This window comes from Mirounga angustirostris, unplaced genomic scaffold (assembly GCF_029215605.1).
Source record: "Mirounga angustirostris isolate CCGP_5_RB_7025 unplaced genomic scaffold, mMirAng1.0.hap1 SCAF_3, whole genome shotgun sequence".
NCBI classification, from domain to species: Eukaryota; Metazoa; Chordata; class Mammalia; order Carnivora; family Phocidae; genus Mirounga; species Mirounga angustirostris.
The window spans coordinates 64,138,191-64,156,063 of record NW_026991711.1 but is presented as its reverse complement, the minus strand read 5'-3'; the positions used below and the strand labels follow the sequence as shown (position 1 = coordinate 64,156,063).

The following is a 17,873-nucleotide window of genomic DNA, read 5'->3' as shown; positions in this document are numbered from 1 at the left end:
AAAAGTAGGGATCTGAAAGGGTATGTGCACCCCGATGTTTATAGCAGCAATGTCCACAATAACTAAACTGTGGAAAGAGCCAAGATGTCCATCGACAGATGAATGGATAAAGAAGATGTGGTATATATATACAATGGAATATTATGCAGCCATCAAAAGGAATGAGATCTTGCCGTTTGCAATGATGTGGATGGAACTGGAGGGTATCATGTTGAGCGAAATAAGTCAGAGAAAGACATGTATCATATGACCTCACTGATATGAGGAATTCTTAATCTCAGGAAACAAACTGAGGGTTGCTGGAGTGTTGGGGGGTGGGAGGAATGGGGTGGTTGGCTGATAAGACACTGGGAGGGTATGTGCTATGGTGAGCACTGTGAATTGTGCAAGACTGTTGAATCACAGATCTGTACCTCTGAAACAAATAATGCAATATATGTTAAGAAAAAAAAAAAGAAGAAGAAGACGGTAGCAGGAGGGGAAGAATGAAGGGGGGGAAATCGGAGGGGTAGATGAACCATGAGAGACGATGGACTCTGAAAAACAAACTGAGGGTTCTAGAGGGGAGGGGGGTGGGAGGAAGGGTTAGTATGGTGATGGGTATTGAGGAGGGCACATTCTGCATGGAGCACTGGGTGTTATGCACAAACAATGAATCATGGAACACTACATCTAAAACTAATGATGTAATGTTTGGGGATTAACATAAGAATAAAAAAATTTAAATACAAAAGAAAAATGATGTAATCTATAAAAAGAAAATGATAAACAAGTATCTTTCATGAACATACATGTAAAAATGCTTAACACAGTTTCACAAACTGAATATGTCATGACTAAGTGGAATTAATCCTAGAATGAATAAAATAAATGGGATGAGGATTTAATATTCAAAATTAAATCCATATAATTTACCATATTAACAAACTAAAAAAGAAAACCCACATGATCATATCAAAAGGTACAGAAAAATCATTTGGTAAAATCCAAAATTCATTCCTGATAAAAATTCTCAGCAAATTTGGAATAGAAAGTGCTTTTGTCAACCCAGTAATGGATATCTATGAGAAAACAGAAAACAGTGGTGCTAACATCAAATTAAACATCATACTTAAGGTTAAAAACCTGGATGAATGTTTTCCCTTTAAGATCATGAAGAAAAAGAATGGTCACTTTTACCACTTGTATTCAACATTATACTACTATTCAATATCAACCAATGAAATTAGACAAGAAAACATCAAAGGCATCCAGATTGCAAAAGAATTAAAGTTGTCTTCATTTGCACACAACATGATTATCAATGTAGAAAATATGATGTAATCTATAAAAAGTTACTAGAATTAATAAGTGAGTTTAATAAGGTTGTTAAATACAAATCAATACACAGAAAATAAACCATGAGCAATTGAAATAAAATCAATGCCATTGGTAAACCACAAAAATTAATTATTAAGTACTTATGGAGAATCTACCAAAAGAGGTGCAAGATCTGTACACTCAAAATAACAAAATATTGGTAATGTAACTAAGGAAGAGCTATATAAACTGAGAGATGTATTTTGTTCACGGTTTGAAGACTCAGTATTGCATATTTTAATTATCCTCAAACTGACCCATATATTCAATACAATCTCAATTCAAAGTTAAGCAGATACCTTAATTTTTTGTAGAAATTGACAAACTGATTTAAAAATTCATGTGTAAATGCAAGTAACTTAAAATACCCAAATCAACTTTGAAAAAAGATAAGCAAAATTTACTAACCTTACCTGATTTCATGACATATTTAAAACTACACTAATCTAGTTAGTATGGTGTTTCAATTACAAGAGAGAAATAGATTAATAGAACAGAATAGAAAGAAGAGAAACAGAAATAGATTCATAAATACATAGAATTTTGACAAAGATGTAAAGGTGTATCAATAGACAATAGTCTTTTTAGAGAATGGTGCTAGCATAATTGGCTATCTATAGGGGGGAAAAACAACTTTGATCCATACCTTGTACCATTAACAAAAACTAATTCAAAATGAATTATATACCTCAGTGTAAAACCTAAATCTAATAGGGCTTTTAAAGGAAAACAGATTAGAATTTTTTGTGAACTTTGGTTAGTAAAAGATTTCTTAGATATGACACCAAAAGCATAATCCATAGAAGAAAAAAATAAGATAAATTCAACTTTGTTATCTTCAAAAACACTACTAAGAGAATGAAAAGATAAGCCACATACTGGGAGAAAATATTTGCATCTTATATAGCTAATAGAGCTATATAAGCTGTATATATATATGGAACTCTCAACACTTAATAATAAAAAACCAAACCAATTAAAAATCAGCAGAAGATTTGAACAGACACTTCACAGAATATATACAAATGTCAAATAAGCACATGAAAGGCATACATCAGGGAGATGCAAATTAAAACTACAATGAGTTACCACTACACACCTAGTAGAATAGGTAAAATTAAAAAGATTGTCCATATCAAGTGTTGGCAAGAGAAATTGGAACTCCCATATACTTCTGGTGGGAATTTAAAATAGTAGAACTCCTTTGGAGTATTGTTGGGCATTTTCCTAAAACGTTAATCATATACTTTCTGTGTGGTCCTATCATTCCACTCCTACATAGAATCCCAAAGAAAGGAAAGCCAAAGAAGGAGCCATGCACACCGTGTGATTCAATTTATATAAAAGTCTAGAAAATGCCATTATCTAGAGTGACAGAAAGTAGATCGGTGGTTTCTTGGAGACTGTTAAGAAGGCTTATTTGAAACTGCAGTCTTAAGTTCAGTGTGCTCAAACCCATATGCCACTTAGGTAGAGGATCATTAGAAAGAGCTGAAATCAGGTAGTACAGAGTCAGCACAATTGTGAAAACAAATGTGTTTGCTATTCCCAAGTTTGCACTTGTTGAGTAATGAACATGAGGTAAGTTGATTGATGGCCTGTTTTAAGATTACAAGGCAAAAAAAGTTACATAAACTAAGTGAGCCTCATTTTTTCCTATAAAACTGGAGATAATAAAAGTTCAGAATTTTTAAAGGATTAAATATTGCATGTAAAAGCATATACTACTCTGCCTCTTCAATTTATAGAAAATGTTTGAGTAGGATTTATTTATATTATTTATTTATTTATTTATTTATTTATCTACTTTTAAATTCTTATTTGGGGGTTTAAAATTATTTTTTTATTTTCATATATTTTAAATCTTGTTTTTTTAATTTGTATTTATCTTTTATTAATAATTCTTTAAATTTCATCTTTAAATATATTTACATGTATCATTTGAAAGACTGTGTTCTTTACCAGAGAGTTTTGCTAGATTTTTGTATGTGTACTAACCAAAACTGATTTCTTTTTTCTCCTTTGGTTCAATTAAAAAAAAAAAAAAAAGGCAGGGCATTAAAGTTAGCAGTCTTTAAAAAGACTTTAACCTCATTCCTATTGTTCCGGACTACCATAATCAAAGTCCAACTCAGGTACACCGGGCTCATCATCAAATGAAAACCCTGAAGGGGGCTAAATGTATAAGCCGACCTACTATTTGTTCTATGTAATTATCTTGGGATCTTCTAGAGGATCATGAACAACATGCTGTCTGGAATAGTCATCTTTGTTGATGATGGTGTAGTATATTCTACCAGTACCACCTTATATAACCATCTCCTCTGAATCACTTTGAGATGATAATGGCCACACTCTGTCCAGTTGAGATTGAAGTCCTAAATGCTCTAGATGAGTACCGAGCTGCTAGGGCATTTTGCTTCCTGACAAGGGCTTTAAATGCTATACATAAATCTCACCACTGTTTCAGACTAGAAAACATTCTGGAAAACCAAGACTTCCTCAGTAAGAGTCACTGCCAGAATTTTCTATTTTACTTCCTCATCCCAACTGCATCTCAAAGGCCCAATGCTTTCACCTACTCAAAAAAATTTCCAGATCCTTTAGTGGTACTTTAGTACCGAGTCTCCAATCCAAGCTGGACATCTCTGATCCAGACTGGTATCTTCAGTTTGGCCTTCCTCAGTTTTAAAAGCATGGTACAGTTTATTACACCGTCACCACTCAGCTTCTCATCAGTATGGATTCTGTTCCCTGATTGCTTTTATTTCAGTTAGACCAAGTGAGGATGATACTTGTTGAGATCTGACTAGATCAACTGATCTCTTTACGATTCTCTGCAAACAAGTATTTTTCTTCCCCTCTTTTGCTATACAATGGACACTCACATTACTTCTCTTGGTTAAGGCCATCTCTGGGGCTTTCCCTGTATCTAGCAAAAGCCTAGGAAAAATTGATTGCTGTATTGGTGTTTGTGTAGTACTTTTTATTCTTCTACTATAGCTCATGGTGCATTGTGAATTATTGGTGATTTGTCTCTTTACTCTTTGAGAACAGTAACTGTCTGATTCATGTTTTGGATCCTCACAATTTAGCATGGTTCTAGGGTTATATTAGGCACTCAGTTGAGGCTTAATGATTGTTTCATTGTGTAATGATTCTTTATATAACATAATAGTTTTAAAAATTCAAGGAACACTAAATTCATTCAATTCCCTTTAATGAGTATTTGTTATAAAAAAAGAGGTATAAAGTCCTGTTCCCAAGTCCAAACCACTTATTAATTTAAACCTTGAGTTTTCTGAACTACCCAATTTAAAGTAATTCTGTTTATAACTGAAAAAAAATGTCTTATTGAAATGTTTGAGATAAAAATATGTATTGCAAAAAGCATATGACAAACATTTCAAGAGTACAAAATTAGTTGTAGAAATAGCATAATTTACTGGTAAACCCACATTGTATTAGAAATGTGCAAAGCCTTTTGAAGTAAAAGTTTTGTTATTTTTTAATAGTGAGCACCCATTTTTATAACTTAGCTTCCCATGGAGAGGTACCTGCTTGCATACATTTTATCTATCTCTTAGATTCAAGGCTCAATCTTCTCAATGGAATGTGAAATTTAAGTTGTAATAAACACGTTGACAAGAATTTTCCTTGATGGATTCTAAAGTTAGCCAGAATTTTTAATGTCAAGATGTAAAAGCCTCTATGCAAGGTGTTCTATTTCCTTCAGTTCCTATCCCACAGGAGACTAACCCCACAATTTCATTCAGAGAAAAAAAGATGAAATTTGTATTCAGAAGTGTTCAATGCTTTTTTGTGCTGGTTGTTCATTTCCTGAAGTCAATGTGGCCCTCGTAATTTTCCTTTAAGATCAGGTTATTCATTTAGGGTTGTTTAAACTTTGTAGTCTGGTTACTGGATTTTCACTGAGAATGACCTTCTCTTGATCGTCTTCTAGATCCTGATAGGAAGAAGGGAGAACACATAGATTGTAAATGTGACGAAACTTTAGAATTTAATAATGTGATATTCTGTGCATGACTGTATCTATAAAGACCATCATTTCTTATTGTAATAAACATTAGATTATGTTTTCTCAGTCATATCCTCTGTTTATGATGATGAAATCAAGGTTATCTTTTGATCAAAAGTATATGAAAATAGTCATTTATAATTCGAGGATTGTAGTTCTTTTGAACATCTGGATGGATTAGGATGTTTAGAAGAAATCCCTGATAAAATCTTCAGTTAGAAATTATCTATGCAATTGATTTTTTATTTCAAATGTCTATATTGGATTGGCTTAAAATCAGATATGCCTATAATGCATTTATAAGCCTTGCAATTTTTTGACTATTAATATGTAATTATTTTAAAAATTCCAAACTTGTAATTTATTCTAATTTCTACACAGGAAATCTTTGATTATGTAATGTATCAGAATGCAAGGTAACCTAAGTGAAAGATTAGAAAATGCACATAAGTATAATTATGAAGAAAATTATAGTGCATGAGTGATACATACATGTGTATAATCTACATGTTATATCAAAATTTTGTACAAAATTATATTAATAACTTTCTATATGTGTACAGTTTTTAATTTACTTATGTTTCAAACTGTAGCCTGATCTCAAATAATAACACTTTTAGAGAGTTCGGGTAGCAACCAAATTTTTCTTGGCTCATATTCACAGATTTCTTTTCAACTTAACTCTACTTGAGTCTACCTCGGTGCTTCCAAAAATCTAGCAGTTTACATGAGTATAATTGCCTTTCCTTTAACATTTGTTATCCTTGGATTTTACTAACAGTGCAGAGAATGAATAATCTATTTTCTGATTTTTATCATCAAAATAATTTGCCTCAAATTTGCTAACTTTTCTCCTTAAAAGACAGCAAAGTCCAATAAAATATATCAAAACCCTATTCTTTGATTTCTCTTAACATAACAAAACATGTGTCCCATATGCATATTACTATCAATACATTTACCTTGAACTCTTTTGTTGGCTTGTATCTTCCTCACAGGTGTGTCTAAAATTAAATAGTTGTAGTTAGAAATACTTGAAATTATGGCTAACATCAGACAAGAGACCGTAAGTAAAGAAAAGTATAAAGTTTTAAAATAAGCTTCACTTAAACATGTAGATTTTCTTTTGGAACAGTGAGACTTTTTCATTGGCCAAAGACAGACATTTGTTTTCCACATATCATAATGAATGCTCACTATTTGCAAAACATTGTTTCATTACGGCATTTGGAACCCCATATAATGTATCATTTTTGCATAGAGTGAGTGACTTACATGACGTTTTCACCTTTTTTATAGAAAGCATTGCTTTGGGCGCCTGGGTGGCTCAGTTGGTTAAGCGACTGCCTTTGGCTCAGGTCATGATCCTGGAGTCCCTGGATTGAGTCCCACATCGGGCTCCCTGCTCGGCAGGGAGTCTGCTTCTCCCTCTGACCCTCCCCCTTCTCATATGCTCTCTCTCATTCTCTCTCTCTCTCTCTCTCAAATAAATAAATAAAATCTTTAAAAAAAAAAAAGAAAACATTGCTTTATGATGAAGGGATATTTAACATTATATAAAGGTTAGCAGAAGTATCTTCTCAGAGAGATCCAGTCATTTCTCCAGTCATTCCTATCTGTGATATATCAGACTTCTGCCTCTGTAAAATTCTCCTTGTAAATTAATTCATAATTACCTTATAGAACATGAGGACAACAAATAGCATTGGCCTAGTAACTCTAGAAATATAATATTATGCAATTCAGGAAATATGTGCCAACATACTCCCAAATTTAACTCTAATCTTACAAGACCATTTATAATACTAACTAGTTAAAAACAATAAAAGCTTTCATATTTAAGAATTTCAAGTGTTTCATAACTATGCAGTTTTTTGTTGTTATAGTTACAAAATATTTTCCAATTCCTTGTTTTTCTTTAACTCATCAGCAAGACCTAATTCACATTTTCACTCTGCTATTGGATACTTAAGATCAAAGAGTAAATGTGGTTCCTACAGTGACTTCATTTTTCTGCTTACCTTTAAAATTTTTTTTTCTCTGAATTTTGACTTCTTGCTTTTATATATTATCTATGCCCAATAATCAGGTCAAAATTTTTCTATTATATATATTTTTTCAATTCTCTGAAATTCCGTTAAAAAGTAAAGCAAGAAACTACCACCAACAGTATATTGGCTGTATGTCACCTAGAAACATTTTAAAAATGTTTGAATAAGTTTGTTTCTATGTGGCACATTTCCAACATGTTTTTTCCCACAAAATATAAGATGTATAACCATTTATAATATCTTGTTAATACTATAATACAGAACTGTAGAAAACCTCATTACATTGGATAATAGGGGAAAGTTTGAGATAGGGTTATTATGGAATATGCTCCAACTGATATATTTTCATGAACTTCAGGTTTATTTGGTAACAGAATGATGGCTTATAAAATATAGTCAAGAAAAGATGGATTCAATCTTTAAGTGACTAAGACCATTGTTTATAATGGACTTATTAAACTCCAAATAACAGTTATTGTATAATTTAAAACAAGGTCACAGAAGTATTTACAACATTACATTTCAAAACAAGCACTTACACTCATATTTTGTTTTATACACTTGTCAGCATCCAATTAATGAACACCCAATTAAGTAATTTGTTAATTTATTACTATTTTGCTATGGTACTAGTAAAATAAGAAGTATTAATTGTGACAAAAAAAAAAAAATCTTTAGAAGAAAGCCTGAATAAAGTGCAGAAAGTCAGATTTGTTCCCAGTGGCTCTCTGCTATCTCAAAATGAATGAGAGTCATATCAAGTCATGCTTCAAGAAGCAAAACGTGGGAAGATAAACGAGTCATATGAATGATCCCACACAAATGCCCCTCTCTACCATGTTTCATGAAATATGCAAAGTGCTTCAGCCCAATTATTTATAAGACTTTTGCATATTTATATGGCTATGGCTCTCAGAAATTTAAATTAGGTGTAAAATACTACTTTCTTAAGTTTATATTAATAAGTTTACTATGTAAATATAATTGGCCATGATACTGATAATAGTTAACATTACTGGGAGCTTGTATTTGTCAAGCATTATTCCAAGCACTTTCCATACATTAACTCATTAAGACGTAAGTAACATTATTATTCTCATTTTCAGAAGAAGAAACCAAAGCAAAAAAAGAATCAACTTACTTAAGAAGTTTGAGTTGGAGCCCAGATCAAAAGCCAGACCTACAAGCTGATGCCTATTCTCTACACAGGCTTTACATTTTGTATTAGCAGATTTGTCAAAACCATCCAAAATGACATCTTCTTTGTTCCTTTCTCTATAGGTGGATATTCTCCCTTAATTACTTTACCTAAGCGTGAAATTCTATGCATTTCATGAGAACGTTTTTTGAGTTAAGGGCTCTGAAGCACTTCAGTGATAAACCACAATATTGGTACCGAAAGGACCACTTAGCCATGTTACTAGTCATGACTGAAATAATTGAGGAATAGACTCAATTCATCAGAATGTACTATATGTACCACTATGAACAGTCTAGATTGAAAACTCCAAACTTTGAGACGAAGACTGTAGTTGGGATAGAGATCAACTATCTATATTCTGAAGGAAGGAAGGCCAGTCTTGCATGATGCAATCTTTATTCACAGCAGCTTCTTTGTAAATAGGTATCTCAGGATCTAGACACTTGTAACTCAGTGATGGCCCATTGATTTTACAGGGCTAGGAAAAAACCCTACTGTGTCCAATTAGTGTTCAGTAGTTATACTGAACTCTACTAGTTATACTAGCTATATATGAGTTATACTAGTAACTATATTGCTCATATTGTCTTTACTATGTGAAAAAAAACCTTGGAAATGTTTTGATAAAAACTTAGGATGTGGCATTGTGGAAATTAATGCTTTATAGACATGTAGAGAAACCAAATATTGGGAACTAAAGGAATCCACCCTCTGGGATAAAAGAAAACAGGAGTTAAAGAAAGATTTCATTAACTAAAATTAGAATATCATATTCTTGTAGCAGATATATTTTCTTTTGCCTGAAGTTATTGTTATGTACTTAGTTCCTTGTTTATAATCAACTTGTGGAGCAGGGCTTATTAAAGGAGAAGAAAACATACTTACCTGAAGTTTAAGCCTAAATAAAGTAAAGCAATGTATATACAGGTACAGCTACTAAATGATTCATTCTCTAGAAAGCACTGCCATTCTACAAAGCTGCTTACTATGGTAAGGACTTAAAAAAAAAGAATTCAATTCAATCTTCATAATCTCTTCCCCTCTTCCCTCAAATCCCTGTTTTCGTAGCAGACAGTTAAACACTTGTGGGTAGATGAGTGAATTCTGTGTGAGATAATACAGAAAACCTTGGTTCTTTTATGGCTCTGGCTTTGCCGCACACTCCCTGCAGTCTGAAATGAAATCTTGTATTTTTCAGACACATATTTTTCTATTGAGGGGAAATTCAATCATTGGTTCAATTTATTTTTACTATCGCTGAACAGTCTCAACACTATATAAAGAGATTTTTACCTAGGTTAAAATAAAGAATAAAGAAACAATTGCCTATAATATGTATGGTTCCAAGAGAATTTACATCTTCTTGAACAGAGGGATACAAATTTAAGCAGAAAAGCCATCTTGGATGATATTTTGGATAAATGCCAAACTGTAGTTGTGTTTCTCAACTCATAGTATATTTCAGGAAGCATATTTGATTTTTCTGAATAATTTAAATATTTGTTTCTCTGAAGCAAGTTGTCGTCTAAATACTTTTATTGTTAGTAAAATGAACTAGAAGTTCATTTATTCAAATGCCAATTACCCAAATTATATTGTATTAGCATTTACTGTTTCTTCAAATAATTATCATTTAGAGTTTGTGTAAGATTTTGAATTCTTTTTTTTTTCTCCTTTGCTTTTAAAAGTAGGTCCTTTTAATGTCATAGACAGAGAACATTCCATACTTTAAAGATTAATTTCATATGCAAAATAATTTCCATCTCCAGTTACAGATTACCACTCAAACTGTTAGAAGAAACAGATATCCATTCTCAGGAATGTAGTTTAGAAAAGAAAGTTACTAAATGCACTATTTTTTTTTTTTTTGCTAGATGTATGCACTTTAAAAAATCCATAAACATGCCTTTTATTATTGTTCTGGGGGCAGTGAATATATTTTTTTAATATAATATGTCAATTTCGGCTTCTTTAAAAAACTACAGATTTAAAAAGTATTCCCCTGTCAGATACTTAAAATATCCTTTGATTATCTGTATCAAAGAAAAAAAATATTCATTGCTCCCCAAGTTTTATATCATAGAACTTTTTAAAGACTGTTTAAACTAGTAATCATTTGTTCATTATTATTACTTAAACTACTATTGAACCAATCAATCTCTTAAGACAACACACCATGTTGTCTTTTTCTAACCTTACTAAAAGAAAAACCTGAATGCTCAGTCTTTAAAAAGTTGAAGAACTCAGTCTCCAGAACCTGTTAAGTGGGTTAGTCGTTTCCCTTTTACTAACCTCCCTGAAGCAGTCTTTTAATTTCTTCATCTTCAAATAAATGACCATCACCACCTTCAATGAATTTGGTGACCTTGGTGACCTCTGAGAGGATACATGTTTATAGCAGAAATTGGTTTATGTAATAAAAGCACAGGACACTTGATGTGATATATAATGGCATCTGGCTAACAATGAATTCCAGACCAACACTTGATCTTTCTCTAGTTTTAGTGCTGTTTCGATAAGCCAATTTTCTAAAGCTATTGAACAATATATAACAAATATATTAACAAAACAATCAACATGACTGTCATTTGAGTTTCATTGTTTATCTTTGAACATTTTTCATATGTTGGCATGGAATTTGAACAAAAGAATGAGATAGAGTAGAAAATATGTAAAAGGCCTCAAAGACTATTTTAGACTTTGAAACAGATAGCTTAGGTAAAGTCACATTCTTATGTTTCTAGACATGCTGACCTTCTTGCAACAATTTCTTCAGAGTTTCTTCTGTTTCTCCACCACCAGTAGAAATCCTAGTATATTTTATTTCAGGACCTGAAAGAAAATTTTTTTTAAAAAGGTCTAAAATTGTGGTAAGCAAACTTCCACTCTAAAGGGCCAGCTAGTAAGTATTTTAGACTTTATAGGCCATATGACTTGTGTTGCAGCGATTCAAATAGTCACTGTAGGGTAAAACAGTATAGACATTAAATGAAGGGATGGTCACACTGGGTTCCAATAGAACTTTACATAAGTGGGTGGTACAGGCCATAGTTGCTGACTGCTCATTTAAACAAATACTTGTAAAATAGCTGAATTCGGAATTTTAGACTAATTCATTGGTGGGAGACTGACACAGAGGTTTACTAAAATTAGAGATCAGTTATCTTATACAAACTTGTATATATTTTGGTATGTAGATGTGTAGACCTTAAGCTAAACAGAAAATCAAAGGAGGGAATGGTTTTTCTTCTAGGATTTATTAACTCATTAATACACAGTTAAGTGAAAATATTATATAACATGTATGAATCTGCATAGTAAAAACACATGCTTATAGATTTGTCCACAAATTCCAATTCAGAGAAAAACATAAATTGCATATTTAAGAATAATATTATTTCTGCCAAAAAGAGATAACTTTAGTAACCACCATGAAAATGACTTAGTCGATTTCTCTCATGATTCTTATAGAGAGAGCTATTTTAAGATTTACTATGGTTTTACCTTTATAATTCAGGCATAGTTCCATATATGGAATCAAAGATTACCTGTAATGATTCGTTCTTCCCTTGTCTCTTTTTCAGTTATTTCCACAGGCACTCCATCAATGATTTTGGTGTATTTTTTAATAATTGGCTCTAAAAGTAGAAGGAGAAAAACGCATTTGATGTATCCCTTTATGGATACATAAGCTAGATATTTTAATGATTAAATATAGTTCTCAAAGCAATACGGCTTAGAATTCAATCCTAATCATTTTGAGGACGTATCTCAAACAGAGTCAGATCAACAAATGTCTAAATGGTAGAGTTATGTCCTGAATCTTGGGTGAGGGAGAGAGCCAGCTGGCAAGTTAACTCTCCGTGTCTTACTGTCATACTTGTTTTTTATTTAGTGAGAATCCAGGGAATTCTACATCATTAGAGTGGGAGCCCTATATTCAGTCTCAGCAGTGATTTATTAGTCAATCTTAACACAATGGCCATTTTTTTCTTCTAAGTCCCATAGATTACTTTGTATTGACATTATTGTTATTCTATTTCATAATCATCACTGGCGTATGCACAGTAATGACGGTTTTGTTGGACCTGGTGACTTAATGGGTAAATTAATTCCAAGTAGGTTAAATTACTCTAACTTCACTAAAGGTAAATTGTATTTTATTTGACTGGAAAAAAATTAAGAAAAATTAAAAAAACAAAAAACTGCAACACCTAACAGGATGAGCCTGTGAGATGAATATTCCCACAATTTATATAAAACAAAAGCCAACAGAAAACATCAGATGTTCAATATATTTAACCAACACTGTTTCAAAATAATCACAGTGATCCTAACTAGGCTTTAGGAAATACATATAACGCACCTCCATGGATCACTTCAGTTACTGTTTCACCTTCTTTAATCAGTCTGAACTCAGGTTCACCTTCAATTTTGACCTTTGTCACTGTGGGTCCTGAGGTATTGTTTTAGGAGACAAATTATCATGTTAAAGCAGTTCTTTAACTTCAGCAGAACAGGAAATTTATTTCAACATTTGTTGTTATTCAAACGTCAAAGTGGTTTCAGGCTTTATGAAATCAGTTTTAAACATTTCCCATTGTCTATAAATTAGGCAGTATTTATGAGAACAAATGACTCAGTCTATTGGGGTGCTGCTAAAATTAACTTTCATCTGTTTTAGCATTTAGCATAAGTCCATCCATTTATTTGTAGTCGTAAAGTAGGATCACACAAGGTATTATGTACTTTATGAATCATACAGTATGTACGAAAATGAGTTGTTCTAATGATAACTAGTGTAGATCTTACTTGACTATACTGGTATCATCAATTACTCTTTCCTTATTAAATTTAATTTAATTTTTAATTACTCAGTATTGTCCACTTTCTATCAAATGGGCATAAGACTGAACATTAAAAAATCTCAACTTTATGCCTATAAAGACACTGAATTTCAGATTTTATGGGAAAATAGATTTGAGTACTTACCTTATATATGAAAATGATGCAAAAATTTACTAATTAATAATTAAATAGTCCTTCAAATGCAAGAGTTAAACAAGTGTTGCATTTGACTTACAAAATGATTTCACTCCCAGAGAAAATCATTTTGAATGTTAGAAAGCTGATTACTACATTAGTCAACCAAGACTATTTCATAGAGAAGAAAAGTAAAGTTCAGTACATTTAACTCATACTGTAACACCCTTCAACAGTTGAATATCACTATATTTGCTTATCTTTGAGAGGATTTATTTGCTTGTCCAGAAATTGTTAATGTACACCATTACCCAGAATTAGTCTAAAACAATCTAAAATAGTGAAAACAATTGTTCTTTCAAATAAGGAGTGCTTCATACCATAATATTTGATCTATGGGATCAAGGGATATTGAGTATCAAATGCAAGGTCCGGTTTTTAAGGTTTAGAAATTTCAAAAGGAAAATACCTTTACAGAGTTTAAGAACAAGAAATGAGTTAATAAAATATCCAAATCGACATTTCTTTGGAAGAGCCTAAACTGAAATTTCAGAAACACCCTCTATCATTATGCTTTATGAAGGCAGGAGCTGTTATCAAATCTTTTTTTCATATTTACTCCCTGCACCTAGGAGAGTGCCCAGCACAATAGTAAGATGCTCATTAAGTATTTGTTGAAATGAATTTCAGTGGATTAATTCTTAATTCTATGATCTGGTTAAGGTTAACATTTTATAAGAAATATCTTAAAATTGTGTTTTGGAGCCTAATACACTTAGAGGGAATTCAAGAATCATCAATGGACCGCAAAAGCTCAATGAGAAGGAAAAACCAGTAGCAAACTTAAAGCTGGACAATTGTAAATGGCTGCCACAATATTTATTTGTTTCCTTCAGGATGTTACACAGAAGTAAAACTTCTGAATTTTTGAACTGAAGAATTTTTAACACATAGGTGACATGACCCCATTTTTCATCCTTGTTCCCTTTATAGGCAGAACCCAGGTAGATTTGATGCTTCACTGTGTTCCTAATTGAAGAAAGATTAATACAGTTGATTCCCACTGACAAAGATTGGGAAGATAAATGGGTTGAATGAAGAAGCTTGAAAGAAAAGGTAGGAATCTTTGAAAACAAGAATAGCACATGTGAATGATTTTGATTATAGAAGCTGTGTACAAGTGATTATACAAAATTTTAGGGGATCTAATTTTAAAAACAGTACAGGAATGTTAAAATCAAGTGTATTACTGATCATTTTTTATTAAAATGATCAAAAAGCATTTTGTCAACAAAACATTTCTATGATTTAATTTCTTAGGACACCAAATTCTCATCCAAATACAAAAGCAATCCAATGACCATAGGTAGAGTATTTTTTTTTTTTTAATAAGCACAGATTTCAAAGACTACATCAATTTTAGGTCTCAAGAAGAAATAAAAATATGAATAACTAATTAGCTAGGAAATAAACTTTTGCATTCAAGTTTCCAATATCTAGATATAAATCATGGCTTGCCTTTAAAGGAATAGATAAAAATATTCAAGAAATTGCCATCTCACTTCAGAGAATGAGAAGAAATATAAAAATAAAAAAAATTAAAATAAGAGTTTTTTTGAGATTCAACTGAAAATATGATTTTTTTCCTTTTTTGGAAGACCGTTTCTATCCTTCTTACAGAATAAAGAAGAAAACTTAAGTGTTTTCTCTGTGGCAAGTCACCCCATTAAGATGCTTAGACATAAAAACAAATCATTCTTAAGGTCTGACCCTTGGTAATAATTAAAATAAATGAAATGAAGATGGCATCAAAGATGTTGGATGGAGTTGGCTAACATAGTCAGTAAAGGTAGAAGTTCAGGACTGCAATTAAGAATTCTAAGGTTTGACTCACTGCACCAGCTACTTACTCCCTCTTCTGTTTCTGGTGGTCTAATTTAAAAATATACCACACGTGGTTGTAATTTTAAAAGCTTTCATCAATGTATAGCTTCAATGCTCTCTTAGGTTGTTGAATGAAAAATGCCTGTACTTTTTGGAAGAGTAAACAAGACATCATGTGGGGAGATTGGAGATAAACCTACAAAAAAATACTCTGAAGGAGTCAACTGCAAAAAAAAAAAAGCTCAGGATTTGTTTGTTTGTTTGTTTACTTATTTTTTTATCTGGGTACTAGTGCTAATGCAATGGCCAATTAGGTTCAAATGAAATCAGGTACAAGCAAATGTACTGAAAGTATTAGGAATGCACCATCTACTCTGCTAAATAATTTGCATTCCGCATTCTACAATTACAGGAGCATGCCATTGATACAGAAATATTTAGCATGTTAGTTTCAAAAAGAATGTAGATACATTCATAGAAATCAGTCTATTATTTGGATTTTTTTTCACAATAAAAGGAACCATGATTTTTACCTTCAGTTTTGATAATAGGCTGAAGACTGCCTTCAATCACTTTAATTTTTGGTTCCACAACTTTGGTTATAATTTTAGTTGCTGAAAGTATAGAAAGTGGAATATAAATGACATTTACATAAAAACAACCTGAACAAAGTTGTCCTCTTTTTTTTTTTTAATTTTTGTTAGGTACTGAGGTATAAGTTGTGGTAATATGTTCAGGCAGTCAGATACAGGAAATATTCATGGCACATTATCTATTTATCTTCTCGGGTCCAGATGGTGTACTCTGAAGTCCAGTGACTTGGGTTTGTTCCAGTGAAATATATATACACTAAGTGAGGAATGCTATCTAGAAATCTGTAATTTTGAACTGCACCACTAAAGCTCTTTACCTTCTTTTGTACTTCTTGAAAATATTGGCTGCATAGCAACAGAAGACAAACATGATTAATTTCATGCAATTCATAATATCTTAAATTGCATTGTTGGATTCTTTCTCAAAAGAAAAAATTGAAAGACAAAGACAAAATATTTTTTCATGCATCTGATAACAGTGATATAGAAAGGAAAATATGAAAAATAGTTCAGAATAATTAAAAGTAAAAATAAATTTCAGCCAGCCAACTATGAGCTCTATGCAACAAACATGATATGATCAGTATTTAAGTTATCGGCTAAAATGTCTTTAATTTTCAGCTTTAATATCATGATCATTTTTTTTAAGATTTTATTTATTTGAGAGAGAGAGTGAGTGAGAGTGAGAGAGAGAGAGAGAGCACGAGCAGGGGAGGGGCAGGAGGAGAATAAGAAGCGGACTCCCCGCTGAGCAGGGAGCCTGACAAGGCCTTGATCCCAGGACCCTGGGATTATGACCCAACCCGAAGGCGAGCCGAAGGCAGACGCTTAACCGACTGAGCCACCCAGTCGCCCCCCTATCATGATCATTTCTTTAAAATTTAAAACTATGTGTTTTAAATGTGTGTCATTCACCCAACTAAAACAATAATATGCAAAATTTCTTTAAAATAGCAAACTGTTTGGCTTTTGGTTGTAGAGACTAACTGGAAATGTGCCTCTGGAGCCTACAACAAGGGCTACTGGCTTTTTGTCATTTCTAATTAGAAGCCTTAAAAGATAGCTCCATTAGATAGTGGGGCTGTGCTAAAACTAACTGTGCAATCACAACAGGTTGTGTTGACACATTAGAGGTGAGATGTTAGCACAATTTGGGTTTCTGTCACATTCTCACCTCAGGCTTCTGAAATATCAACTTTTTAAAATTCATATGGGTTGGGCACCTGGGTGGCTCAGATGGTTAAGCGTCTGCCTTCAGCTCAGGTCATAATCCCAGGGTCCTGGGATCGAGTCCCGCATCGGGCTCCCTGCTCCTTGGGAGCCTGCTTCTCCCTCTGCCTCTCTCTCTCTCTCTCTCTCTGTCTCTCATGAGTGAATAAATAAAATCTTTAAAAAAAAATAAAAATAAAAAAATAAAAAATAAATAAAATTCATATGGGTTATAGATCTTAATTGTGACTATGTTTCAGTCATATCAAATTTTTTATTTTGAAATCTTAAATTATGAAGCCCTAAAATATATCACATGTAGGCATCCAATTACTGATCCCACAAGTGGTCTTGCTACAGAGGAACCTTTCCATGAAGGTGAAATCCACAGAGGTCTCTGCTGCTACTATCAAATTGGGGTAATTACTTTTAGCTTAAATTTTTACTTCTTATTAAGGAACTTGAAGTGTAGGATGTTTAGTTGGTTGGAAGTTCTCTTTCAATCTTGCTTGCCTGAAGAATTAAATAGTTTTGACAGGTCCCAGACTGAGGAT

The 17,873-nt window shown here is 32.4% G+C and overlaps 1 protein-coding gene across 7 annotated transcripts in view; it reads right to left on the bottom strand.

Moving 5' to 3' along the window:
* Positions 1-4,562: 4,562 nt before the first annotated feature.
* The window catches only part of POSTN (periostin), a 34,135-nt gene continuing 20,824 nt past the window's right edge, over positions 4,563-17,873 (bottom strand). For 2 of the 7 annotated variants that reach the window (XM_045869345.1, XM_045869351.2), the window contains exons 17-23: positions 16,051-16,131; positions 13,017-13,106; positions 12,199-12,288; positions 11,405-11,482; positions 10,943-11,026; positions 6,361-6,402; positions 4,563-5,326 (exon numbers count right to left, since the gene is read on the bottom strand). In XM_045869345.1, the coding sequence (XP_045725301.1) occupies positions 5,289-5,326; positions 6,361-6,402; positions 10,943-11,026; positions 11,405-11,482; positions 12,199-12,288; positions 13,017-13,106; positions 16,051-16,131 (503 nt within the window). In that variant the 3' untranslated portion in view covers positions 4,563-5,288. The remainder of the gene's footprint in view (positions 5,327-6,360; positions 6,403-10,942; positions 11,027-11,404; positions 11,483-12,198; positions 12,289-13,016; positions 13,107-16,050; positions 16,132-17,873) is intronic. The other 5 variants (XM_045869347.3, XM_045869346.3, XM_045869348.3 and 2 more) reach the window with 5 other exon arrangements.